This window comes from Myotis daubentonii, chromosome 5 (assembly GCF_963259705.1).
Source record: "Myotis daubentonii chromosome 5, mMyoDau2.1, whole genome shotgun sequence".
Taxonomy (NCBI): domain Eukaryota; kingdom Metazoa; phylum Chordata; class Mammalia; order Chiroptera; family Vespertilionidae; genus Myotis; species Myotis daubentonii.
Genome location: NC_081844.1, coordinates 82,237,626 through 82,265,247, shown reverse-complemented (window position 1 = coordinate 82,265,247; position 27,622 = coordinate 82,237,626). Strand labels below are relative to the sequence as shown.

At 53.2% G+C, this 27,622-nt stretch overlaps 1 protein-coding gene across 1 annotated transcript in view; it reads right to left on the bottom strand.

Annotated features, from left to right (window-relative positions):
• Positions 1 to 24,702, bottom strand: part of PSD2 (pleckstrin and Sec7 domain containing 2) — a 29,715-nt gene extending 5,013 nt beyond the window's left edge. Inside the window, exons 1-13 of the mRNA XM_059698574.1 lie at positions 24,626 to 24,702; positions 21,792 to 22,215; positions 19,979 to 20,431; positions 19,386 to 19,580; positions 16,485 to 16,565; positions 13,122 to 13,234; positions 12,340 to 12,398; positions 5,329 to 5,418; positions 4,271 to 4,314; positions 3,050 to 3,240; positions 2,811 to 2,881; positions 2,211 to 2,368; positions 1,199 to 1,343 (exon numbers count right to left, since the gene is read on the bottom strand). Of these exons, the coding sequence (XP_059554557.1) occupies positions 1,199 to 1,343; positions 2,211 to 2,368; positions 2,811 to 2,881; positions 3,050 to 3,240; positions 4,271 to 4,314; positions 5,329 to 5,418; positions 12,340 to 12,398; positions 13,122 to 13,234; positions 16,485 to 16,565; positions 19,386 to 19,580; positions 19,979 to 20,431; positions 21,792 to 22,165 (1,974 nt within the window). The 5' untranslated portion in view covers positions 22,166 to 22,215; positions 24,626 to 24,702. The remainder of the gene's footprint in view (positions 1 to 1,198; positions 1,344 to 2,210; positions 2,369 to 2,810; positions 2,882 to 3,049; positions 3,241 to 4,270; positions 4,315 to 5,328; positions 5,419 to 12,339; positions 12,399 to 13,121; positions 13,235 to 16,484; positions 16,566 to 19,385; positions 19,581 to 19,978; positions 20,432 to 21,791; positions 22,216 to 24,625) is intronic.
• Between the last annotated feature and the right edge of the window lie 2,920 nt (positions 24,703 to 27,622).

The following is a 27,622-nucleotide window of genomic DNA, read 5'->3' as shown; positions in this document are numbered from 1 at the left end:
CCCGCTCTCAGGGTGTCATAGGGGTGCATCTAATCCTGTCCTGCCAGGATCTGCTTCACCACAGGGAAACTGAGTCCTGGCCAGGGCCATCAGTATGTGGGGTAGAGCCAGGCTCTGGACTTGAGGGAATGCTCCTCCACCTTCTTCCTTCCTCCCTGCTCTCGTTGGCATCAGCTCTCCTAGATACCACCCTGCCCCCACCCCCTGCAGCAAGCTTGGGAGGATAGAGACCTAAGCCTGTATGTGCACATACACACTCCCTGACAGACACACAATCACCCAGAGACATGCCCTGGCTCATATGGACTCTCAGATGCACACACAAACACACTGGACCAGGGGCAGCCTGGCCTTAGTTACCCCTGGCTCCATACAATTCACACATTCTCTTACACTCAGGCCAGACACATATAATGGTCACAGACCCAGGATCACACTGAAAGACAGGCAGAGACACTGTCACACAGACAAGAGCATGCACACATCCCACCACAGTATAGTCACATTGCTTTATGCTATGTGAGCAATGGGCTGCATGCATGTGTGTGCACGTGTGTGAATGCATGTACAGTGCATTGAGTAAGCGTGCGTAGAGGCTCTGGGCATAAGCAGCAGCCCCAGGAGCTCAGTGGAGAGGCCCAGGAGAACGGCCCTGTAGGAAAAGGGCCAGCAGCTGGCAAAGACAGGAAGTAAAAGCTTCCCCTGCCCTCTACCTCTCAGGTTGTGGTCCTCCATTTAGCCTTTCCTCTCAAAAAATAAAAACACAAAATAACTGCCAAACTGGAGTTTGGATGAACTGGAGTTTCTGGGATTACAAATAAAACACTTAAGGGTAGATGACTGGATAAAGGATCAGTCACATCTTCCTACCCCTAGCTCCCTATGACACACACATTTTCTTACACTCATGCCAAACACACATGATGCCCACAGACCCGCAATCACACCCACAGGATACACTGCCATTGGCATAGAAGCACACCCATCCCACTCGCCACAGCATAACCAGGCCAGTGTTGTGTGTGGCCTCAGTCTTCCCATCTGTAAATAGGGGTGAGGGGGGAGAGTATCTGTCCCTTGGCCTTGTCTCTGAGCCCAGGACACTGTGTAGGAGCTGAGGTGAGGGCTATTAAATGAGGGGGCCTGGCAGGGGGGAAGCAGCCTGGGGAGGCGGTGCTTGGAACCCAGGAGCTTGTACCTGGCAGAGGCGAGTGGTGCAGGAGGGCAGCAGGGGCCGACAGAACTTCTTCATGGAGCTGACAGCAGCTGGGAAGGCCGGGGCTGAGAAGATGGCGGCCACCAGGTTGATCCTAAGGATCCAGGACAGCATTTCTTCTTTGCTCCTGGGGAAGAATGGGAGGGGAAAGGGCACCCGTGTCTCACAATAGGACTCCCTCTTCCCTATCCAGCACCCCATACCCAGCACTAGCCTGGCAGAGAGAGAGCACAAATACCTCCACGTAGGTAGGCAAAGGAGTGAGGGAGGAGGATGGGCTGGGGGGCTGAGTGGGCCTGGTCATATCTGGATAGGGAGCTCCCTTCTGTCCCAGATCCCAGGCAAGACCTGGATTTTCATGTGAAGATAAAGCTGCCAGGTCCAGAGCTCATGGCCATGGAGCTACTGGGTCCTGGAGCCAGCTGGCCCCAGGATCATTAGAGGCAGCAGGTCACCCCCACTTCCATCCCGGAGGCAGCAGGTCATCCCCACTTCCATCCGGGCACAGACACGCCCATCGTGAGGGCTTGCCTACTAGCCTCTCTCATATGAAAGGTGAAACCCCCATCTGAAGTCACAGAAGGATGGTGTACAGGGGAGTGGACGGAAGGCCTTACAGAGAAACTGTAGGGCAAGTCCTTCCCTCCATCCCCCCACCTCGACTTAAAGTAGAAGACGGTTCATAGACTCCACCTACCCCTTGTGTAGGGAGTTAAAACCCAACTGCGGCCCATCCCCAGAGGTTCTGAGTCAGCAGGTCTAAGGTGGGGCCAGAGAAGCCGCATCGCTAACAAGTCTCCAGGAGACGCTGTGGAGACCACACTTGGAGAACCTCGGCTGCAGGGGGGCTGCTGTTGGTTTGTGCTGAGCGGACACACATGCAGGGGGAGCTGAGGGCACCTCCCCTAAAGCAGATGAGGAGAGGGGTACGGTGCAGGCTCCCTGCTGCCGGCTCTGAGTCCAAAGGGAGCAAGGGGCTCCCACTCCTACTCACGGTGCCTGGAACAGGAAGACCCTCCAGTCAGCCGTCTTCAGCTTGAGCACGTTGGACTTCTTGCTGTAGTCAGAGGCCTGGGTGGCCAGAGCATGGTGCACGCGGATGGCGTTCTTCAAGTCACCCTCAGACAGAGCTTTGTCAGGCCTGTACTCATCCTGGGCAGGTGGGGTAGAGGTGGGCAAGCCTCTGTCATGGCCAGGCTCAGGCTTACGGACCCACATTTCCTCCACCCTCGCCTGCCCTCCCTCTTGTTCTCCCTCCCTCTGTTGATATGTCTCCCTCCATATTCAACTCCTGCTGCTGCTGTGACACCATGCCAACCCCAACAAGAATCACTCCAGGCACTCCTCAGTTGCCCCAGAGGCCTGCACAGGCCTTACACTGCTATCCTCTGAGCCCCTGGGCACTTAAAAACACTCTCCCTGAACTCACCAAAGCTCTGGGTGAGCCCAAGTTGGGCCCCTTCTCGAGAAGGACCCAGCATCTACCTGCCTAAGCCCCAGGTCCTTCCCAGCACATCTGGGCACCACAAGGCAGGGGCTGGTTGGGGGGATGAGCTGACCCTTATTGGGCAAGGACACTGAGGCAGTCTCTCACCTTCTGCAGGTACAGGATGGTCCCTTTGAGCACCGCATAGAATTTCTTCCAGCCACGCCTCCCACGGGGCGCTGGGGACAGGGCACAGGTAGTGTGGCTGCAACCACCCACCCCAATATCTCCTCCCCTGCCTCCCCAGCACATCTACCTGCATGTGCAACCCCAGAAGACTGGCAAAGGGGGTGGATCCCATCTGGACTAGCATCCCTCCCACGCCTCTTCCCCCGCCTGACACCCACTCCTCTTGCCATCCATGTCCGCGTGGGTCTTCCGGGTCAGCACACCATGCTTGTAGGTGGTAGCGCTGAGAGCCTGTGGGACGTCCAGGAAGGGGTTGCCACCATCCAGGATCCGTGTCACCTTCTTTGTGCCGGTCCCAAACTTGTCATCCACCAGCTCAGACAGTGACTTCCTCAGCTCATCCTCGTCACTGGGAAAGCGCTAGGCCTGAGCACCACCTCCGGGAGGCCTCAGCCCCACCTCAGCATGCCCTCGACCCCCCAACCACTCCTCTGAGAGCCAGTCAAGGTGAAGAGCAGGAAAGCAGAGGTTCCAATTCCAGAGCTTTGACTCCTCCCTTCAAGTCTTCAATTCTGACCCTTGACCTCCACTCTTTGATTTTTTTTTTTGATTTTTTTTTTACCTCCAAGTTCCAATCCACCCTTGATCACAAAGTTGGAGACCTTGTTATCTCCAGATCTCCTTCCTGGTCTTCGTCTTCTCTCCAACCCTGAAAGCCCAGCTCCAGGAAGCAGTAACTCACAGCCAGACTGACGCTGCTGCCCAAGCCCCACAGATATGCTGGGGAAGGGCAGCCAGGAGGTGAGGATTCCCATTGAGCATTGGTAGAAGAGTGCCAGCTCTTCCCCGCGGGGTTGAAATTCCTAACAATCCCCGCCTGGGACCGCCACCCAGATTCAAAGATTCGGGCTGGGGAACACAGCAGGGCAGAGCAGCCACTTTCTCCAGAGCTACTCAGTCTCCCCAACGAGCAAGGTCACCACACCTCTTTCCAAGTGTCCCACCTTCAGGACTCACTGCCTTCACAGTGAGTCACCCATCCCCACTGCCAAGAACAGTTGCCACCTAAACATGGTCGGTCATATTCTTGGGTTATAGGGGGCCCATGCCTCCTGTCTACCTACCTACTTCCCAAAGGGGAAAGTTATTATTTGGGAATAGTGACAGTATCTCCAATACAGGAAGCCAGTGTGCAACTAAAGTCATCGTTCAATCTGTTCCATAGCAGTGTAAACACTGCACACTTTTTATCAAGACAGAAAACGAACCCAAAGGGGAAATCACGTTTGGCCAGCTGGACAGGGGTCAGCAGGCCCTGGGGTGAAAAAATCAGCACCATGGAGAGTGGCATGAATGCCATCCCTGCACCCCCCAGCCACTCCCGTTCGCCCTCCCAGTGATTCAGTGTCCCCATACTTGGGCCCATGGACACTACTCACATGGCCCATTCCAGCTTTTCATTCTTGATGGAGTTGTAAAGGGCCTGGGAGAGGAGTAGAGAGAAAGAGAGGAGCTCTAATGAAAAATCAAAGAAATCTCCATCTACCTCTAAAAATGTGGACACAGTGAGGGAGCACCTTTCAGCAAGTGGGGCAAAGTGGGTGTTTGATTCATACTTGTTTGTTGGATGGGTGAGTGAATGAGGTGGATGATTGGGTATATGACTGGGTGGACAGATTTGAGTATGAAAGGGTAGGTAGATGGGTTGGTAGGTAAGTGAATGGGTGGGGAAATGGGTGGATGGTGAGTGGGTGACTGGTGTGAGGGGATGTCTGTGTGGGTGATAGGTGGATAACTGAGTTGATGGGTGAGTGGATGGGAGGATGGATGCATGGAAGGCTGAATCTGTGGGTGAATGAGTAGATGAGAAGTGTGTAGGTGGGTGGTGAGACTGAGATGATTTGATCTCACAAATAACAAGTGCTTCTTGAATAGTGAAGAAAGTAATTATGTTAAGAGAGTGGTGGAGAAAATCTTCTATTTTTTTAACCTCCAAACTCACTATCCAACTGTCCCTCTGGTATCAGGACCTTCAAACCCATTATCTAAAACTGAACTCATTTTCTACCTCCAAAAAAAACCTGTTTTTCATCCCTAAAGCAAGAACTGACCAGGCTTATAAGGCCAGAGATCTACCCTGGGCCTCAGCCTCTAGAGAAAACTAAATTCCCTTAATTCCTGGTGATGTGGAAGGAAAGAGTGGGATTTTTCTTTATGGTGAAATTGATGGCAGTGATGGTGGTAAATATGGTGGCGATGGCCATGAGAGCTGTGACAATTGGTGGCAGTGCTGATGACTACCATGACACCTCTGCCTAACTCAAGACACATAACAGTCAAATGTTGAGCTGGATGATCCCTAACTCTGTCCCAAAGTCACGGTGGCCCTGACCTCGGCATTAAGCATCTAGAATATCATTTTAGTGGGGCAGAGGCCTCTCTTCTCTCCACCCACGCTGGGACCGCTGGGGAAAGGGGAGCCCTTAGCAGGTTATACCTTCAGCAGGTCTTTGGCAAAGTCTTGGCCATCATTCAGGTGGTCCAAGTTGGCAATGAATTGCTGGCAGGACATCTTCTTGCCAATGTTCTGTAAAGGAGAAACAGTTCTGAGAGTAGGGGCAGAGGCTGGTGCCATCCCCACACCTGCCCTGCCCAGCCAGAAGGGATGAGGCAGCATCAAGGTGAGGACTTCCCTCTGTCTCCAAGAGTTTACAAAACTCTTTTTTTACATTCAAGATCTATTTGATCCTCGAGCATCATGAGAGGTTGGGGTTCTCCCCAAACCCAGCTGAAGGAGTCAGATTGAATGAAGTATTGTAATAGTTGACATTTGCCAAGTGCCTACTATGTTCTAGGTATTGCAGTTGACATGCATGACATTGTTTCCTTTCACAAGGAGAAGGAACGGTGGTTGCTATCATTAACCCCATCTGACAGGTAAGGAAACTGAAGTGCAGGAAGGTGCTATGCCCATGATCACACAGCAAGGAAGTGGAAGGGCTGATTGTGTCTGACACCAAAGCCCATGCTCTCACACGCTCCTCCATGGCTAACTCCCCAAGGTCTTGAACCCAGGCCTCTTGGCTCCTGAGCAGAAGCTCTGTGTATTCCGTCACAACTGTCTCACCCTCTCACCTGTGCAGAGGGGAAGCAGGACCTCTAAGAGGTAGGTGAAGTGAGGGAGAGTTTGGTCTTATGAGAATCAAAAATCAATTCCAACCAACACATATGGGTACCCCGTGCTGAGCTTGGCTGAAACCAAGGGAATCCAAGCAGATGGTTTTACTCCAGGAGGTACAAACAGACAAATAGCTGGGAATAAGCAGACCCCAAAGTCTGTCTTCATTTTTTCTTACCAACTAAGTTGCAAAGGGGCTCCAGCCCTCCAAACCCAACACCTGATACTTTCAGATTCTCCTTGCAATGGCCACGTTTGTGGAAACACTGGGTGACACTTCATCTCTGTGAACACGAAGACCCTCGAACACCAGATACTTATCGGCACAGTAGTTTGTGGGTTTAGGTTTGCTGCAGACAGTGTCTCCCAAGATTACCTGCCACTGGCATAGGTATTCCCTCAAAAGGGATTTCATAATCAAATAAGTTTATTTACATGTTTCAGAGTCTTTAACATGCTTAAATGTGTTGAATGTCTCCAAGGTAATGATTCCATGGACAATTTCCCAAATTTATTGACTTTGGCTCCATTTTAACAAAGAGAATCTATTAACATCATGTGTGACACTTATACGCCACAGAGAACAATTCAGAAAGCAATGAGACAAGGCTTTATGAGTAGCTGACAAGCAAGAGTTTTCTCTACCTTTTCCAAAGGCTTAAGGAGAAGAGATCCTACGTGTGCCTTGATATAGTGTGTTTCGTATGTTTATGTGTATACTTTATGTATACATGTTTGTATGTATGCATGTGCATATGTAACCATGTATGTGTGCATTCATAATAGAGGAGTATGAAGGCAATATTGATAATATTGTCTGAATTCCACACACACTGAACATTCCCCAGCCATCAGTTGGGAGTACAAAATCAAAAAAATAACCAGGCAAATTTTCCAATCCTCATAACAACAGACCATCTTGTTGCAGCTAAAACCTCTCAGAAAAAAATAATTGTTGGTCAAAATATTCATAAAACATCTGGGTGAAGGCATTGGGAGAAATATAAAGGCAGTGAGGACTTCAAGGGTAAAGATCCTGCCGAGAAGGGAACTATGGAGAGGTAAGCCCAACAAGGAGTAGCTTTCCTCCTCGAAGCATCTGCTAGTTCACAAGCAGTGGCCAAAGGCTGAGCAACGGAGTGGTCTAATGGGGGACTACAGAACAAAATTGGAGTTCAGGACCCACCGAGGACAAGGAGCCACGGGAAACACCGCAGGCATACTTCAAAAATATTGAAATTAAGAAAGGGAACACTAAAGGGAGTTCTTCAGACTGAAGGAAAATTATCCCAGATGAAAGCATGGAGAAGCAGAAAGAAATGAAGAACAATAAAATGGGTGGCCAAATCTAAATGACTATTGATTATGGAAAACAATAATAATAAAGTTTCTGGGGAACAAAATATAGAGAAATATATAATAGCTAAAAGCATAATACCAGTCAACAATAAAAATAAAAAAGACAAAAGAGCAGAATACCAGTAGTGTAGAAGTTGAGAGGACAGTAAGTGGAGTTAAAATGCTTTAAGGTTATTTTATTGCCCAGGACTTTGTAAGAGGACTTCAATAAGTCAAAGGCCATGTGGTTCAGTTGGTTGAGCATCATCCCATGCACTGAAAGGTCACCGGTTCAATTCCAGGTCAAGGCATATTTCCAGGTTGTGGGTTCAGTCCCCAGTCAGGATGATGCTTATGGGAGGCAACTGTCGATGTTTCTCTTTCTCTCTCTCTCTCTCTCTCTCTCTCTCTCTCTCTCTCTCTCTCTCTTCCTCTCTTTCTAAAATCAATAAAAACATACATTTTTTTAAATGGATATTGTGTCCTGGCTGGTGTGCTAAGTGGTTAGAGCATCAGCCTACACACTGGAGGGTCGCTGGTCAATTCCAGTCAAGGGCACATACCTCGGCTGCAGGTTCGCTCCCTGCCCCCATCAGAGCGCATTCAGAAGGCAGCCAGTCGATGTGTCTCTCTCACATGGATGTTTCTCTCTCTCTCCTCTTCCTTCCCTCTCTTCTACTCTCTCTGAAAATCAATGGAAAAAATATCCTCAGGTGAGAATTTTAAAAAGAAGGAAGAATGCATATTGCAAACCACAAAAAGAATTCTAAAAGAATGCACAACTAACAAGCTAAGAATTCAAAAAATACTCAAATAATCCAAAAGCAGATAAGAAACAAGGAAAAAAGAAACAGAGAACAGATGTCAAAGAAAAGAAATAGTAACCTGGTATGTTTAAATATATCAATTATTAAATATATTAATAACTCATTATAATGTTCTCAACCTGTAGGTCGCAACCCCCAATATATAATTACATATTGTTTTTGTGATTAATCACTATGCTTTAATTATGTTCAATTTGTAACAATGAAAATACATCCTGCATATCAGATATTTACATTACGATTCATAACAGTAGCAAAATTACAGTTATGAAGTAGCAACGAAAATAATTTTATGGTTGGGGGTCACCACAACATGAGGAACTGTATTAAAGGGTCGCGGCATTAGGAAGGTTGCGAACCACTACATTACATAATCAAATTAAGAGGCAAATATTATCAGACTTGATTTTTTTTTAAGTATATGATACAAGAGATACATCTTAAATGTAAGGGAACAGAAATCTTGCAAGCAAGGGATGGAAAAATATATAAATGCCAACATTAACAAAAGAACTTCAGTATAACCATACTGAGAAACATAATATCTGACAAAATAGACTTGAGGGCAAGAAACATTACTAGAGATAAAGAGAGGGAATTAATAATGATAAAAGGGTCAATCTACCAGAAGATATAGCATCCTAAATTTGTATACAGCTAATAACAGTCTCAAAAAATAAAAGAGAAAAATTGATAGAACCAAAGGAAAAAGATAATATATTCATAATCTTGGTTGGACATTTTTTTATCCTCACCCAAGGACATGCTTATTGATTTTGAGAGAGAGAGGAAGGGAGAGAGAAAGAGAGAGAGAGAGAACACCAATATGAGAGAGGAACATTGATTGGTCACCTCCCTGCACATGCCCTGACTGAGCTCAAACCAGCCACCTTTAGGAGTACGGGACCATGCTCCAACCAACTGAGTCACACAGGCCAGTCAGTTGGAATTCTTAACACTGCTTTCTTGGTAACAGGAAGAACAAGAATACTAAACAATTAATTAGTTAACAATTAAGTAATGCAAATAAATTAGATAACCTAGATGAAATGGACAAATTCCTACAAACACACAGACTACCAAAACTGGCTCAAGAAGAAATAGGAGATCTGAATAGACCTATAACAAGTAAAGGAATTAAATCAATAATCCAAAACCTCACAATAAAGAAAAGCCCAGGACCAGATGGCTTCACTAGTAAATTTTATCAAATATTTTAAAAAATCAACACCAATACTTTTCAAACTCTTCCAAAAAAAATTGAAGAGAAAAGAACACTTCCTAACTCTTCCATAAGGCCCTGATACTAAAACTTGACAAAGACATCACAAGAAAACCTATGACATTTTCATGACCTTGGATTTGGCAATAGTTCCTTACACATGACACTAAAATCAAGCAACAGGATAAAATAGATAAATTGGACTTCATAAAACCTTAAAACTTTTGTGCATCAAAAGACATTCTCAAGAGAGTAAAAAGACAACCCACAGAATGGGGGAAAATTGCAAACCATATACTTTATGTTATGTGTATTTTACCATAATAAAAAAAAATCACTAAAGAGATACAAGATTTTTACAACAAAATTAAAAGACTTGACCTTATCTACACATATAGGATATTTCAACCAACACCTGAAGAATACATTTCCTTTTCAAGCCCACATGAAACAGCTACTAAAACTGATCTCTCTCTGGACAGAAAAGCAAGACAACAAATTACAAAGAAGTGACATCACACCAGGTAAATTATCCGATTTAAAACATAATTACAACCAAGCAAAAAGACATGTACCCAGAAAAGAAAAGAAAAAGACAAATACTCAGATCATCCCAAAGCCCAGGGCAGAGGGATGAGCTGAGACCTCCAAGTTCCCAACCCTTCTCTCCCCACCTCACCCCATTTGGGATCAACAGGGCCTCCCAGCCGGCCCTTGACCCGCAGACCTCCCACAGCCTCTGTCTCCCAGCAGAAGAGTATGGCCAGCCTGGTCACAGACCCATCCCAAGGCCGGGAGGTGCGGAGGCAGTGAGGTGAGGAAGAGAGAGGGAAGGCACACAGCAGGGGACACTGTTTCCATGGGGTCCTCTGGAGAGCTCACAGTAACTCCAACAACCAGGCCCTGGGCTCAAGGCTTGGCCAGTGCTGTCTCCTTAAGCCGCATGGGACTTGACAATGGGGAACTGAGGTTTAGTGAGTAACTTGCCCCAGGCCAGACAGCTGTTGTGTGGAGAAGCCGATGACCATCCTTGAGCAATACTGCCTCTAGAGCAGTGGTTCTCAACCTTGGCTGCACGTTAGAATCACCTGGGAATCTTTTTAAAATCCTGATTTCTGGGCCTCATCTTCCGAAAATTCTGTTTCTTTGTTACTAATGTTGTGGCCCCACCCCGTAACAAAGAAACAGAATTTCTGGAGGATGAGGCCCAGAAATCAGGATTTTAAAAAGATTCCCAGGTGATTCTAATGTGCAGCCAAGGTTGAGAACCACTGCTCTAGAGAGAAAGATGGCATCCTCAATGTCTCTTGGCTGCTAATCTGAACAGTCTTTCCCCACCCACCTCTGATCTATGAAGGTGCTGAAGTTTCCCTTCAGCTACGGGCATTAATATGGGGCCATGGGCAGCTAAGCCCACCGAGCTCAGGAGTATTATCCACCCAGGGGATTCATTGAAGAGCGGCTGCTGCCCTCCTTCGCAGCTCTTAGCCATGGAGGGGGGCATCCAGGGCTTGGCACAGCAGTGACTGGGTGCTGGGGTTGCTCTCAGGCCCGGCCAAGGGTGGGTGGGGTATGTTTAACGTTCCTTTTAAGATGTGCTAGTAAGACCTGCTCTCCACACACAGAGTGAGCTGGTCTTGGGGGAACATTAGCAGGTTAATAGGCGTTAGCTCTGGTGACATTCCCATGGGATACACATATCTTCCATCCTTCCACTCATGGCCATGGGCCCAGGTGGACATAACCAAAGTTGTCACACGACCACTCTTCTTACAAAGGTCACAAGGCTCTCACCTCCCCAGGCCAGGTGGCCCCGTGTGCCCTGGCCCACTCAGGCTGTCATTGGACTGTGGCCTTTGCATTCTTGATCCTGCAGGAATCTTCAGGCTGGGCCTTTTGGTTCTCCATCAGGTAAATGTTAATAGTAATAATGAAAACTATTGCTATTCTTACATAATATTATTCATCATTAAATCCTTCCTAGGTGCCAGACCTTGACATTTGGTGTTGTGTGCATTACCTCTCAGCCCTCCCAGGATGACGTGTGGGAAACCGTTACTCCCACCTACAGATGCAGAACCTGAGACCAGAGCGGGCTGGTGTCCTGTCCAGGGTCACAGAGCTACCCCGTGGAGGCAAGAGTAGGATCTGAAGTCAGGTCTGTCCCAGTTCTTTCTTCCACCCTCTGTGCCTGGAATTCTGGGTTCACTCTGGAGCCAGACATGCTGGCCTGTTGTCCCCATGAGTCACTAAAATATCCCCAACCCAACAGGGGGCTCTGATCTGGGTGAGCAATGAGGGGACAGTGATTGGTGGGGCCAGACACAGTGATGGGGGGCATGGAGGGGAACATGGAGATGAGGGTCTAGGCTCACAGGGCATGCACACCAGCAGCTACACTTACCACCTGAGGGAGGGCAAGAGAGCCCAGAGGGAGGTCCCCGGAGCAGATAAGGAAAAAGGAGTCATTGAGTCAGAGCAGCACGCAGAAAGCCCAGGGCCCGGACCAGACAGCCTCACAGCCCACCTGTCCCTGTGTTTGGGCTGGTGGGCAGCAGGGTGATGAGAAAACCTCTGGAGGGAAACTGCCATTTGACGGGGAGGGGCTACCTGGGGCCACATTCGGACTTGTGGGATGATGGGTAGGAAGAGCACGTGACCTTTTAGCAACGACTGGCCTGGGCGCAGCTAGGGTCACACCTCTTATTCAGCACACCCCAAATTCCTCTCACTGCCCTGCTTGGGCGGGGCGAGGCCCGTGTCAGCTGGATAAACTAGGGCAGGACCATGTCTAGAGGCCACGCTGCCCAGCCCTCCGGTCTGCTGAAGAAGCATGGCCCCTAAGCAGGAGGTCTCAGGAAGGGGGCTGGAGAAAGGGCTGGCCCCTGACAACCTGGGTGAGTCCGTGAGAGGACACCTCTCCTCCCCGCCTCCCCAACTCACATGTCCATGCAGGTCCGTGTTGAGCAGCATCAGGGCACAGGTGAGCGTGTGGATCCCATCTAAATCAGAGATGGCGGCACCCTCAGTGTGAGGGCCCACTCACTCCCACCCCAGCCACCCCCTTGTCTCCTGACAGAGCCAGAGATTGGAGGAGGCCAGCCACCTGCTAAACCATCTCAGGGCCCAGTGCCCGTGTGACCCCCCGTCCTACCCCCACTGAAGCCCTGGAGTCACTTGCCTGCCCAAGGTCAGGACCAGCCCCCCACCAACCCCCCAGAGGAGACTTGACCACCCTGGGCCCGCTCTGGCTCAAACTCCTGCCTTCTGTGGCCAAACTCACCTTGAACCTCAGACCCAGGAATGGCTCTGGTTCCCAGGCCATGTCTCTGCCATGGCCTCTATCTCTTCCAATAACTGGCCTAGTCCCCCAGTTTCTGGGACTCAGATCCACCCTGAGGGCAGGTCCGGCCCCTAACAGGGCCCCAGCCCAGACCCCCACACCAGGACTCCCACACTGAGAGTCGGCATTGCAACAGGGGACCAGGGAGAACGAAGACCCAAAGGACTGACTCTCTAAGGTGGAGGGTTTCAGGCCTGGGGCATGACAATGGGCAAGACATCAGGAGGCCTCTTGCCCAGCAGGCTGTGCCCATTTCACGTGCTGTAGTTCATTCACTCAGTGTCTACTGAGCAGGACAGAAGTGGCAGGTAGACAGGGCAGGAGGAAGCCAGGGCCTGGCAGGGAGGGGCAGGGAGGGGCAGGGTGGGGCAGGTGGCCATACCTTCCGAGGTGCTGTCATCGGGGTTGCACTGGCAGTACCGGCGGGAGAAGTGAGTGAGGACCCGCTCTCGCTCCTGTGTCTCCCCCATCAGCGGGAAGGCCTTCAGGAAGGTTCTGAGGGGCAATTCAAGGATGCTGAGGGCCTCCCAGAGCCCCTGAGTCAGTCTGGATCCTCACTCAGGGTAGGAACCCCCACCACACACACACGCACACACGCACACACACATGCACACACACACGCACACACGCACGCATGCACGCACACACGCACACGCGCACATACACACGCACACGCACGCACCTGCCCCAAGGGGCCAATGCTCTAGTGCCCCAGCATCCCAGCTCAGGGACGCCCCGGCCCCAGGACAGCTTCTGGAGTTTCAGCCCTCATCGCTCCCCAGGGCCTTTGGGGAGTAGGCAGGAGACAGACGGCGATGAACAGAGGAACGTCTCAGTGCCGGCATCAGCTCTTCTTCGGGGTAAAGGCCCACTCCTTGCTCCCTCCTCTATGCTGGACCCAGACTGACCACACCTGCCCCTCAGGCTGCTCGGCCTCAGTCACACCCACTCCTCACTCTGTGTGCTGCCAGCTGAGCCCACAGCACAACCCTATCCTCCCTCACTCTTCTCCCACCCCAAGTCTGAGCTGTTACCAAGTTGTTCTTCACCCCTAATCTCAACCCTTCCTCCTCCTTCTCTGTCCTCATCATGGGCCAGGACATCTCCAGTCAGGGGCACCCCTGCAACGCCCCAACACATCCTCCCTGCAGACACCAGGGGTCTTTCTAAACTCACATGCAGCCAAGACTCCTGCTTAAAACTTGTCGCTGGCTCACCAGAGCCCTCAGAATAATGGCCTGGCCCTGCTGACTACACAAGCCCCCTCCTGTCCCTGCAACCTTGCACCCACCTGCTGCCTCCCCACATGTATTCAGACCCTGGACAGGACGGGCACTTTCACTGTTCGGGGCCTCTGAGCGGGCTGGGCCCTGCCCAGAGGCCTTCTCTCCTCTGCTGGGCAGCTCCCAACCCCTTCCAGGGCCCAACGCAAAGGGCAGAGCTCTCAGGGGCCCGATCCCCACACCAGAGGGTCTGGAAGATGGGGCCAGGTCCCTCGCCTGGGGAAGCTGCGAGCTGAGATAGTTTGGGTCTCTATCTGTCCTGGTTCACAAAGCTAATTTGTTCCTAATTTGGCGATGGTTCACTTGGTTTCTGTGGTGCCCACTTTGCTTTATCCTCTCTCACGCTGCTCCTAAGGCACCCCGGGACCAGTGAGCCCAGCTCGGCCAGTCCTGACCCCCTGAGGCATCGGAAACTGCTGACCACTGTTCCATCCCAATCAATCAGCTGCTTTACAAAAACCCTCCACCTGCCATCTAGTTTTCCTCCTCTCCCTGTCTCTCCCGCTCTCTGTTCTCTTCCCCTCGGCTGGCCCCCCCGCTCTGTGTTTCCCCTCCCTCTTCTCACACCCACCTGCACTTTCTAAAACCCATCCCCCATCCCAGCCTTAACCTGTCCCACCGATGAGCCATCCAGCCCAGCTCCTACTCCCCAGCTCAAGCACCGCCTCCCTGGGGGCTTCCCCAAGCCCCAGCCCAGCACAGCTGCCACCAAACTCAGGCTTGTCTTCTACCACCTGGCGGAATATGAGAAGCCTGACGCCTCTGGGTCAAAAGCTTCCCGCATGCGGCTATCAGCGCCGCCTCTCAAATCCTGCTTTATACCCAGCACCTGCTGTGGCTCCTCAATCTATTGGGCTGACGTGCAAGGTCCTGCTGCCCAGCGTCCAGCCTCTGATCACGAGCTGACCCACTGTATGCCCTCCCTGACCAACCCTTCTCATTCCAATGCAAACTCCAGCCTCAGCTCAGGCTAGGGTTGCTTGCAGCAGACCAACTCGTCCACTGAGAACAACAGGGAAAGCCAGGCAGAATGCATCTCTCTTATGCTACCAGAACACTGACCCGGGTTCTGACAAAGACCGAAAGGGCCCAGATTCTGGAGAGGAGAGTAGGCTGTCCACAGCTGCTTGCTCCCTGGGCACTGGTGGTTATGGGCACGGGCAGGAGGCAGAACTTGTGGTGGCTTCACGGAGCTGAAGAGACGAACCCAGAGGCTCAAGGGGCTGTACACACATGGCCAGTTTTCCTTTGAGAGATTTGCCAGATTCTGGCATGTGTGGAGCAGGATGGACATAAAAAGCTAAGCAGAAAGCCTCTGAGAAGAACAGGGAATTGGTTTGATAGTCTTACCACATCGAGGAGAGTTTTGGATTCATGATCCACCAAAAGGAGAGGCGCCCATGGACACACCAGGCTCTCAGCGGCAAGCCCGGCGGACCTGGCCCCTGGGATGGGGTGAGCCCTAGACCTCTCCTCAGCTCAGCCTTGGTTGATTCCGACCGGGCCTCCTGCCTCCCTCTAACTGCCTAGCAAAGGATAGGGCAGCCCCTCTCTAAAGGTGCACAGCATGGCCTAGAGCAGCTATAATTCTATACAAAATGTACAGCCTCTCATTAAAATGGTACCGAGCATACAGAGAGACCCTTATGATGTGGTCAAAAGGAAAAAAATAGGCAATAGAAACAGATGATAATGGCCGTGGGATGAGCAGACAAGGGCTTTGAAATAACCACGGCTAATATGTCAAGAAAGGGGGGGGGGGGGCGGGTAGAGAAAACAAGTGAAAAGATGGGGAATTACCCAGAGAATTATAATCTGTAAGAAATGTTTTTTAATACAATGAAAATTCTAGACCTGCAAAGTATAATAATAGAAAGTAAAAACTCAATAAATGGGTTTAATGCCCTGTTAGACACAGGAAAGGGGTAAACGACTTGTAAGCAGGGCAATAGAAAATAGCCCAACTGAGCAGAAAAAAAAGAATGAAAAATACATTTTTTTAAAGTATAAGAGACATGTGGGACACGATGAGAAAGTCTACTATGCAAGGACCACCCAGCCCTTAACTCAGAGACTGCTGTCCCTCCCCCGAGGGCTCTGGCCTGGTCTGCTGGGCTCTGGGCTGCATCCTCCCACTCTGGGCTCCCCTGAGGGCTACTCCCTGGGCCCAAACACCAATGGGACCTGAGACCAAATCTCACTCAACAACTGAGGGAAAGTGGGAAGGAAGTGGGGCTGTTGCCTTCTTTCCTCTCCTCGACCTTCACAGCCTCAGCACCCACACATCGTGGACACTCACTGAGTCGCTGGAAGGCTGCTGCTCTGATGGCCCCTTCCCCAGCCTCCCCAGAGGGGTCAAGTTTATGAAAGAGCTGGCATGAAAATCCAGATGTGCAGTCTGTAATACCTGTGGGCACTGCCCTGTCCCCACCCCGCCCCCCCCCCCCCCCCCCCCCACTGACCTGAGCGCTCTGTCCAGAGTTAGGCCTGAGAAGTCGAAGAAGCTGAGGTACTCCCCGGCCACCAGCCTGCTGAACTCGTTGCTGCCAGGAGAGCATGGGGTGTCCATGAGAAGCAGGGCACAGCAAACAATGGGGGTACATGAGCAATACCCTGACCCACCCACTCAGACCTGCCCACCCCAAGGCTGTCTTCCCTGCTGGCCAGTTGTGCTCTGACAGTTCACCTGGGCTGGGGGTCAGGAAGGCTTTCTAGGAGAGATGATGTCTTGGGCAACACCTACAGGAAGAGCCAGCCAGGTGGGGGAGTAGGGGATGGGATGCAGGGTGTCCCTATAGACTGCACGGCATGTCCAAGAAGCTACCAGCAGGGCCACGTGGCCAGAGCGAGAAAGCAGGCACAGGGGCAGCACGATTTGAGGCAGGGAAGGCCCGAGGGCCAAGGGAAGGATCCGGACTTGATTCTGAGGGCTGACGTGGGAGGGGAAGGAGTGAAATGGTCAGCTCTCTGTTGGAACACTCTTCCTGCTGAATGCAGACCCCTGTGGGGCCGCAGTAACTACCCAGGAGGGAGAAGCAAGACCGGGGAAGGAGAGGGATTTTGGAGGCAGAATCCACAGGATATGGGGATGAAACAGGTGTGGGGCATGACAGGGGAGGTGGCCCCTGGGGGAGACACCCAGCGCTTGGAACAGGTGGGGAAGGATCTATCACGTGGGAGTCCTCAGCCCATAGCTGGTAAATGGCTCCATTTCTTCAACAAACTCGTGGCATTAAAAAAACAGGAGGGGACTGTCCGACTGTTGTTGACTAACGGAGACTTAAGAGACATATTGGCCAAATGTAATGTGTAGACCTTGTCTGTGTCCTGAGTTGAACAAACTTTTTTGAGACAATCAGAGAAAATGAAACATAGACTGAATGTTAGAGATAATTAAGACATTTTTGTTAATTTTCTTAGAATTTATAATGGAATTATGATTGTGTAAAAAAAAAATCCTTATCAGCTAGAGACACATACCAAAGTATTTATGGAAAGAATGATAGAGTGACCAAAAGAAGCTTTAAAACATTCCAGCAAATGGTGGGGGTGTTGGGGCGGGGGGGAGGTAGAGGAAACAAAAATTAAAACACGTTGATAGCTTTGAAGCTGCGTAAATAGTACAGAGATGTTTAATGTATTTTCTCTGCTTTTCTGTATGTTTAAAACTTTCATAACAAAAAGTTTAATTAGAGAAGGCGTGGCCAGTGTGTCAACACAGTTGAAGGTGAGGGCTGGCAGGGGCCACTGGATTCAAGACACAGGCTGCTACTGACCCTGGCAGGAAGGGCTTCTGAAGAGAGAGGGTGAGGAAGGAGCCAGCTCTAGGGCTGAATGTGTAAATGAGTGTGGGCCTGTGATCCAGGAGGTCACGGTTCAATTCCAGTCAGGGCATATGCCCGGGTTGTGGGCTCAATCCCCAGTGTGGGGCGTGCAGGAGGCAGCCAATCAGTGATTCTCTCTCATCATTGATGTTTCTCTCTCTCTCCCGCTCCCTTCCTCTCTGAAATCAATAAAATATTTTTTTTTAAAGAGAAAGAAAGGGGGAGTGGACAGAGGCCACCCAGGGCAAAAAGTCCCAAGAATTTTAGCTACGAAGAGGCAGGGGGTGCCCTATTCGGTTTGGCTCAGTGGATAGAGCATCAGCCCGTGGACTGAAGGGTCCCAGGTTCAATCTGGCCAAGGGCACATGCCCAGGTTTGGGGCTCAATCCCCAGTGGGGGGCATGCAGGAGGCAGCTGATCAATGATCCTCTCTCATCGTTGGTGTTTCTCTCTCTCCCTCCCTGAAATTAATAAAAATATTTTTAAAAAATAATAAAATTTTTAAAAAGAGGCAGGGGGAGGAAGATCCATTGAGGAAGGATTTTTATTTTCAGTTGGAAAAGACCTGAGCACAATTACACGCTTACGGAAAAACTCTTATAAAGGGAGGATGAGGATCAACCAGAACGAAGGCTTCTGAAGGGTGTCATTAGGTTGGCAGGGCCACAGCCCAGCAGGAGTGGGGCCAGTAGCTGTGATTTCTGAGCTGGGGCTGGGAGGACAAGGGCAGGAGCCATGCGGAGGCTGTGGAAGGTGGAAGAAGCTGGATGGAGGGAGAAGAGAAGGATCCAGGAGCCGAACCAACCTGAGCACCTCCCTGTGGCCTGAGCCCCAGTTAGTTCACACGTGGGGGTCTGGGGTCTGAACTGTTCCCGTCAGCCTCGTGAGCCAGACCTGCTTCTGCTCCCTCGGAGCCTGGATGAGGTGCTGGGAGGCCCCCGGAGGAGGGGGAAAGGCAGGAGGGCGTGTGACGGTCAGACGTGCTCAGGACGTGCAGGCAATGTGCTCAGCCTCACAGTCCCCGCCTGTCCCCCAACCCCTTTAGGACTCTCACGTGCCTAGTTCCTTTTCCCCAGTCCACAGGCCAGGGCGCGCGGCTTGTTGACTTTGGCCCGTTGAGCCAGTTCCCATAGACAGTGAGTGGGGCTTCATGAGGACCAGAAACCCTCCCCCAGCTACTGGGCAGCCCCGGCCCAGAGCCTCCTCTCCCTGCCCCCTTAGGTGGGCCACTCGCCCTCACCCAGCTGTTCTGTCCTCACTACCATCCATGGTGGCCCCATAACCACAGGACACATCCCACTCCCCCGGCCCCGAGGGGCTGCTCTGCCTCCATCTCCCCTCCCTGGGAGTGTGGGCCGTCACCTAGGCAGCCCAGAAAGGAAACAGATGTAGGGCAAGTCCAGAAATGAGGACAGTGGCAGGAGGAGGGTTGTGGGACCGTTGGAGCCACAAGCACCAGGCACCCCTAACAGAAGTCACCGACACCCTTTCGGGCTGGGGAAGACACCGGGTGTGCCTGGGGTGGGAGACAAAACTCACTTCTTGCCCAGCTGCCGGGCGACGTCACAGCGCTGGAAGCCCTCGAGGTGGTAGAGGCGGCGAGCCAGCCGCCGAGCAGCTTCGCTGACGCCCTGGCACCCGTTGGCCAGCGCATCTGTGCTGCCAGGCTCCAGCCCCTCCGAGCTGCTCAGCTCTGAGTCCGAGTCGGACAGGCCATCCTTGAGGCTGGGGTCACTGCAGAGGGGAGGTGGGGAGAAGAGGAGCGGCTCAGAGGCCCTGCGTCAGGGGCCCCGGGGAGGCCTAGAAGGTGTCCCCAGGCCTCTGAACAGCCCCACAGGCGCCAGAGTTGGGCAAGCTCCCCTGCACCAGGAGGGATCAGGTCAGGCTCCTGGGAGAGCCCCCCGGTGATATTAGATGCTCCACAAACCCTCAGCATAGCTCCCTGGCCCCCCCGGGCAGACAGGCCTGGAAGGGCAGAGTGGCGCCACGGGCCTGGGGTGGGAAGTCGGGTGCAGAGGAAGGGCACGGTGACCTTGGTGAGGGCTGCTCACTCTGGGCACTGAGTTGCCCTCACTTGCTTTACCCCTCTGGGTCTGCTTCCCCATCTCCTCCCAGTCTGGACCCTGCCTCACCTGGCCGAGTTCAGCAGCTTGTCCGTGTCCTCCTCCTCTTCCTCCTCCTCATCCCCGCCTGGGCCCTGGAGTCCATCTTCATGGAAGCCATTGGGCACGGCCGTGAGAGACAGGCAGCTCAGGACGTTCTCTGAGCGGCTGCTGGAGATGGAACGCCGCAGGGGGCTGCCCAGCTCCCCATCACCGCCGGCTGCTCCCATGTCCCCTGCGGGCCCCATGTCCCCAAGGCCCACAGAACTCCCTGGCTCAGGGCTGTCACGGGCCCGCTGCTGGATGAGGGGTGTAAGGGGAGCCTCGAAGCTGACACAGCTGTCGCTCTCGTCCGTGAGGCTCAGCACGTCTAGGGAGTCGAGGCTGCTGTACTGGGTGCCCCGTAGCAGTTCCGACTCCACAATCTTCTCAAACGTGGCACTGAAGCCGTCCCGGACATCTGGCTCTCCAGGGCCACCCAGCCTGCAGGATGCAAGGACCGGTCAGCATCCTGCCAGGGTGCCCCATTACAGGTGCCGGGGCTACACCCATCTGTGCCTGGGAGCTCCCTGCAGGTGGGGGGTGGGCGTGGATTGTGTCCTGCTTATTTTCTCAGCTGATACTGCCAGATGCTGGCTGGTTACTGGGGTAGAGCAGTGAAAAGGACAGGCATGGCCCACCCCCCAGTGCCCAACCCATGCCTGGCCCATCGCAGGCATCAGTAAATGACTGTGACTCCTCTTCCTCCAGCCTGGCCCACAGGACTGCTCCCCTATCACAGCGAGAGTCACAGTGGTTCATAATGTTGCTGTCCTGCTAGCCTGGAAGGCTCTTAACTTGGTTGGCCACATTCCAGCTCTCGGGCTTTGCTTAATGCCACCTCCTCAGAGCGGCTGAGGGAGGCGGGTCCACATCACCAACTACGCCAGCCCCCCTCCCATTATTCTCCATCCTCAGGGTAGCTCTTCATGCCCCCCCCCCAGCCTCTATCAGGGCGTAGTATTCTGGTTGCTCCCCTGTTTACCATCTGTGCCCCAGCCCCACCCAACTCCCTACACACAAGGCCAGAAACACCAAGCACACAGTAGGCACTCAGCAAACCTTACTGCACGACACACTGGGTGAGTGAGCAGATGCTTGTAGCCCATGGCCCACCACCTGCCTAAGCCCTCGCAGGGCCCTGTGCGGCCCCAGAGGAAGCCTTCGTGCTGGCCGCTCCCTCTGCCCAGACTGCTCCTCCCTCGGGCCAAAGCCTCCTTCCTCCTTCCTTTCTCAACCAGGTCTGCCCTGACCACCATTTATAGCTGGGACCTGCCCCAAACACCCTGCATCTTCCCCCCAAAGCACTTACTTCCTTCTAACATACTTTAATACAATAAAGTGGTGCTGTAACTCCAATGAGTAAGACTGAAGTAAGATTCCAGATGGCTCCTGGGTCAGGGGTAGCTGACAGGGATTAGCCCACAAAGCCTACTCTCTTGAGGTCAGTTGCAACTCCAGACCCTCAACTCCAGAAAGTGTAGGGATGGACCAGATGACCTTCCACATCAAGACATTTTGGAACAAACTCTACTGTCCAGCCTGGGATGGAGGGAGTATGGCCCTCCAGCCCCTCCTAGAAATAGCCCGTGATAGCTTGGGGGACTGATGGTGGGCCTGAAGGCCTTCGAAAGCTCATGGCTCTATTTTCCCCAAATAACCAGAAGCTGAACAAAATCGAGACATGACATTCCCATTTCATGGATGAGAAACACAAGAACCAGATAGGCTAAGTGGCTAGTCCCAGGCCAATAGCATGGAGCAGCCAAATGTGGTGAGCCCCTATTCTGAGACATCGACTTACCCTGGTTGAAGGTCCTCAGTGTCTGGACAAAAGCTCCGAGAGGCATCTTCTCCTTCTGCTAGCCCGCCCGCCCCCCAGGGCCTGGACCCCGTGGAATCACCAAGAATGTTCGAGTCCGGCCCCAGGACTAGACCGTTGGTGAGGGAGAGGCCAAGGCTGAGGCCATGGAGGGCCATGTCCGGGCCCTTTGTGGGCTCCTCAGTGTCCACCAGGGTGCCCCTCATCTCACGCCCTGGGCTGTTGTGGCTACTATTCAGGTCCTCGCTGGCCGCCATTCCATTCTGGACTGGGGGCTCCTCCGCGGGCTCCAGGCTGGGGTCCCGGGTGGCACCATCTTCCCCAGGCAGTACAGATGGGAGCTTATCCTCATCCATGGCAGGCACTGCTCTACCCTGAGCTGGCTGCTCCTGGGACTCCGTTAGATCTGCGGGCAGATGGAGATGAAGGGGTGGGTCAGACAAGGCAGGTGCTGGGGGTCTAAAGCCCAGCGGAACCAGCACCAGGCAGCCTGCCTGGGGGCAGAATGATGGCCGAGGTGACCTTCTCAGGATCCTGGCTACTGCCTGGGTCCAGGCTGTGGTGTCTTCAATGCACTGTTCAAACCAGCCCCCCTCTCCTCTCCCCGGCCCCCTACCAGTCTACGTGCCCCAGTCCTTCCTTCCCTGTTGTGCCCTCAGAATTCACCAAAGCCCCTGAGGAAGACAGGTTGAGGGGGTTCGGGACTCCCCCTCCAAGTGCCCTTCCTCTCCCGCGAGAGAGTGTTGGAGACAAAGCCCCAGGCTGACAGCAACCAGCCTCCTTGCCTCTTTGCCTGTTCTCTCACCCTGGCTCTGGGAGCCAGACAACAGTGACTCTGTGGTGAATGGAAGGAGCTGGGAAGGGGGCTGCCTTTAGAGGGGGAGTTAGGAGAGGAGGCAAGGAAGTCGACAGAAGTGCAGCTTTATCACAACAGAAGCCACCGCAGAAGCCAAAGTGAGCCATCCAGGCCCAGTGAGGCGCTGTCCAGGGTGCTGGGCAGGTGCAGGGCCACCCCAGCCTCCCTGAGAGCGTAGCTGCCTTTGCTGCCCAGTGCCCAACGCTCTGGCTGTGGGAAGAATGGGGGGCCTGGGGTTCCCCTCCACACCTGGGCCTGCAGAGTTCGCCAGCCAGGAGGAGGAACTCGTGAGGAGGCTGCAAGGGGAAGGCCCTGCTCTGCCCAACTCACTGTGACCTCTCGGGGGTCCAGGCCTGGGCTCCTCCTCACTGCCCCACCCAGGCCAGACCCACTCCCCTCTGCCCTGCTCTGGGCCTGTTTCTCCTCTTTAAAATGAGGAGACCCGTTTTACCTGCCATTTCCACTGCCCCCTTCAAAAATGGATCAGAACCAGAGCACATTTCCCAGAGGCTTCCTGCCCAGATGTGATGGGCTGTGTTCTGACTCTCCCCTCATCTCTCTCTGGCCCAGCCCTACTCAGTCTAGGCTACTTTTTCCACCATCCCCCCCCCCACCATGATCTCTGCCACCAGGGACACAGAGCACCCTCTCCAAACAACTTCCTGCCTCTCTTCTTCAGGCCTCGGCGTCCCCCAGCACTCCCTGCTCCCCTGGAGAAGGGGCTCGGGGGGGCTCAGGAGAGGCTGGGGGAGGAGAGGGGCTGGCTGGCCAGCCTCCTGGGCTGCAGCAGAGCAAGCTGCAGGTACAGCCACAGAGATTTAAGTGAGACCCATGCTGCCTGAGCTTGTCTGGTCATAAGTGTCACCTGAGGGACTTAAATGACATATTATGAGGCCCTCCCCGCAGACCTCCTGAACCAGAATCTACAGGGAACTGGTATAGTGGGAGGAACTTCCCACGTAGAGAACATGAGCCTGGAGAGGAAAGTGAGCTGCTTCTCTGGGGGCTTCTCAGCCCTTGGGGGATCTCCACTGACGAGTCATTTCGCCCTGGCGGTGTGGCTAAGTTGGTGGGGCGCCATCCGGTACACAGAACAGTTTCCGGTTCAATTCCTGGTCAGGGCACATGCCCAGGTTACGGGCTTGACCCTCAGTAAGGGGTGTGCAGGAGGCAGGCAATCGGTGTTTCACTCTCACATCCAGGTTTCTCTCCCCGTCTCCCTTTCTCCCTCTCTTTAAAATAAATAAATAAATAAATAAATAAATAAATAAATAAATTTGTTGAAGATTCATTTGACCTTGGTTGTCAAACATGAAGTGAAAGAAAAGGGGGCATGATAGGGGTTTGGGGCCCCAGCCCACCCCCCCCCCCCCGAGTGCTAGCCCCCTAGAGTTTTGAAGTTTGTGTGAGAATAGATTTTACTTTTTAAAAAGCTATGATTTTTTTTTAAGTCTGAAGCACCAGGCTCTAGGATATCTGGACCCCGGGGACCCCACAGGGCTGGGCCCTGAGTGAGGGATTCTTTCTGGTTTGCCCTAAATCCCTGCTGCTTCAGTTGCTGTTTCACTCTGTTCCCATGGGCTGTGTGCTCAGAAGAGGGAGAGAACAGGTCATCTCCTCAGCTAGACTCCCGGGGGGGTGGGGGGGGGAGCACTGAGAAAGGAGAGAGGAGGGAGAGTGGGGCCCTCTGGCCTGCTGCCTGAGTACTAGTCCTCTGGCCTGCTTTCCAGCCCAGGGGCCCGGATGAGCATTGGATCTGGGGCACAGGGCTTCACCCCATCCCATCGGGTGCCTCCAGCTCCCACACCCACGTGTGGAGGCTGAGTCTGGCCGGGCGGGGTGCCGTCCCTTTGGTCAGGGCTCGCCCTGAGCTCCCAGAGAAGCCTGAGATCTGAAAGCAAGGACCTCTTGGGAGGCCCCCCAACTTCCAGCAGCTGCCTCAGGCTGGTTCTAATCTTACCTGCCCCGCCATGTCCTCCTGCAGCTGGGAGCAGGATGGAGGCTCTGCCAACACCGGGCACTGGGCCGGTCCTCGGCTTCTGGGGGTGAGCAGACAAGGGGCAGCATTGAGCTCCGTTCTGGGCGGGGGGCCCAGCGTCCCTGCCTGGGCTGAGGGCCGACTGAGCCCAGAAATAACGGAGCCAGGCCCTCCCTCTCTTAATGAACCCAAGGGAGGGGCACAGACAGGGGGCTTCAGGGCAGAGGTGGGACACTGCCCCAGGTCCTCACGCTGAACAATACGTGCCCTGGGACTCGGGACTCGTCGTTCTTTCTGGGGGACCCATCCGCAGAATGGGGGCATCGCCTCTGCTCTCCTTCCCCGGGGCCAGGGGGAGAACTTAAGGTCATGAGTGCGGGGAGAGCTGAGATCCAAGGAAGAACAAACACACCACAGAGGTCAGGGAGAAAAGCCGCCATGGTCCACCACAGTGAGTGGCTGCTTCTAGAACTCAAGAGTAGCCTCACCACCCTCCCCCCGCCCCGCCACACCGAAAAAAAAGAGTGGTCTCCCTCTGCACCTGGCTGGGCTGGAGGTACAGATGAGCCCCAGTTCCCAGGCCCCCTGTCAGACACTCCCAAAGGATCAAGGGCTCAAGTCTTCAATCAGAAGTCCGCCTAAAGCAGTGACCCTGCCCAGCTGCAGCCCTGCTGGAAGAGGGGGAGAGGCGGGCACAGCTATGCCACAGGTCACACATCCCAAGGAGAGTGCCTGCAAATGATAGGCTGGCACTAGCTGGACCCCCTGCATCGTCTCAGGCGGAAACAAGCCCTGCTCTAAGCAGGGGCTCCCGCTAACAGCTGCCTTTGGGGTGACCTTGGGCTCAACAGCCACTTTTTTCAGCACCAACCAAGATGGGACCCATGATGACAGGAACTCTAGCTGGGCCAGGCCTAAATGCCAAGCCGGACACTTTCTGGGTCTCAGCTGCTCCTGAGACAACCCTGCCCCCCACCCCGCACCCCTTCTCCCTATGGCAGCTAGAGCGAGTTGTGAAAACAGATTATACCACATCGCTCCCTCACTCACAACCGTCCACCGCTCCCTCTGCCCTTCAGTTAGAAGTCAGTCTCCTCCGCATGGCCTACAAAGGCCCCGCCTGAACTGGTTCACTGCCCTCTCCCCACCCCCAGCCCATCAGCCACGTGGCCTTCTTTCCGCTCCCTGAGCTCATTCCCACCTCAGGGCCTTTGCACCAGCTGTACCCTTGGCCTGGAATGCTCTTTCCCTAGATCTTTAAATGACTGCCTCTTCTGTCACTCAGGACCCAACTCCAGCACTGCCTCCCCAGAGAAGCTCTCTGTGACCCCCGCACTCTCTCGCATGCCTCCACGGAGCAGCGTATCTGCGAAGTGTCGCTTAGCAGAACAGAAACCTCCTTTTCTATCTGTTTCCTTACTTCCTGCCTCACTAGGATGTAAGCTGAGTGAGGGTGGGGACTATGTCACATGCACGGTTATCTCCCCCAGAGCCCAGCACAGTGCCTGACAAACAGTGGGAAGTTTTTAAATATTTAGAGATGGTAATCATCCCTGTTGTAGGCAGGGGCTGAGAGAGGTTGAGTAACATGCTCAGAGTCACAAAGCCGGAAAGTGGCAAAGCCAGGGACTGTAGGAGCCACGGAAAGGCTGGAACAGGGGCCAAGCAGGGAGGGCTCCAGGGCCCAACAGGCTCTATAAGACAGAGGGGAGAATGCACGGGTGCAGTGCCTATGTGCATGTCTGTGAGCAAGCATATAGTGCAGGCATTTGTGGGTGCAGACACACATGCAGACACACAAACACACATGGAGGACGCTGGGCAGCCACTCAGAAGGCAGTCCCCCTGGGTGGTGAGGTTGAGATAAGGATCCAAGAGGCCTAGGGGCAAGGTTCAGGGCAACTAGACCCATATCGTCAGCCAACTGGGATCAAGCCATTCTACTTTGGGAGAAGCCAGGGAGAGGAAAGGGACAACCCAGTGCTTCAGACAGGCGCCCACATTGACCATAGCCATACCCAGTGGCATCAGGTGGCAGAGTGGGTTTGGGAGGAGATGGGGGCAGACAGGCCCACTTGGTGGAAATGGGGGTTCAGGAGGCAGAGCTAGGATAAGGAACCCAGGAAAAGCAAAATCTAAGAGCCTATGTGGGATGCTCACGGGTGCTGAGAGCCCAGGCAGCGTATGTCAAGGGGGCTGGGGTCAGAGAAAATCGTTCTGGAATGTCAGTGAAAAGGCAAAGCTGAGACCACAGTTGTCCCAGGGAGCAGGACCGAGAGCCAACAAACTCCAGTTTTGCCTCCAACGTGAGAAGGAAGCTTGGGTGAATGAAACCACTCTTTTCCCGTGTACATCAGAGATTCCTAACCATTTCAAAGTCTTTGACTTCTTTGAGCGTCTGATGAAGCTGTGGATCCTACCCCAGACAGACTGGCACCCCAGACAGACTGGCACATACGTGCATAACATGCTGAGTAATTTCTGAAAGGCTCACGGACCTCCAAAGCCCATCCAGAGGCTCTGGGCATGAACCCCAAGCTGGAAAAATCCCCACGACCTTCCACCTCTGATACTGAATGCTCAGAGACAGTTCTATGAGGGGGGCGCTGAAAACCTTTCACTATCACACCTATTCTATGCCCCATTGGTCCCACTGCCCTTCCCCCAAATCCCTACTATACTGACTCCCTAGCTCACCCAGGTTTTAGCGCATGGGCTGGGGTCTGCACACATACACAAACACACAAGTATACGCACAGGCAGTTAAATAAGAGGGCTGGCATGCAGTTGGTGCTCAGAGCAGACCTTAGCCAGCTGTGCCTACACCATTCGTGGGCACTCCAGCGCTCCCCAGGAACCTGCTGGGCCACCGAGAGCACGGGCATCAGGGAGTTGATAGGAAGACACCTCAGGGGGCGTCACTGGATCACACAGCTAACTGTGCTCTCCCGCCTCCCAACCCCAGCCTCTGCCAGCCAG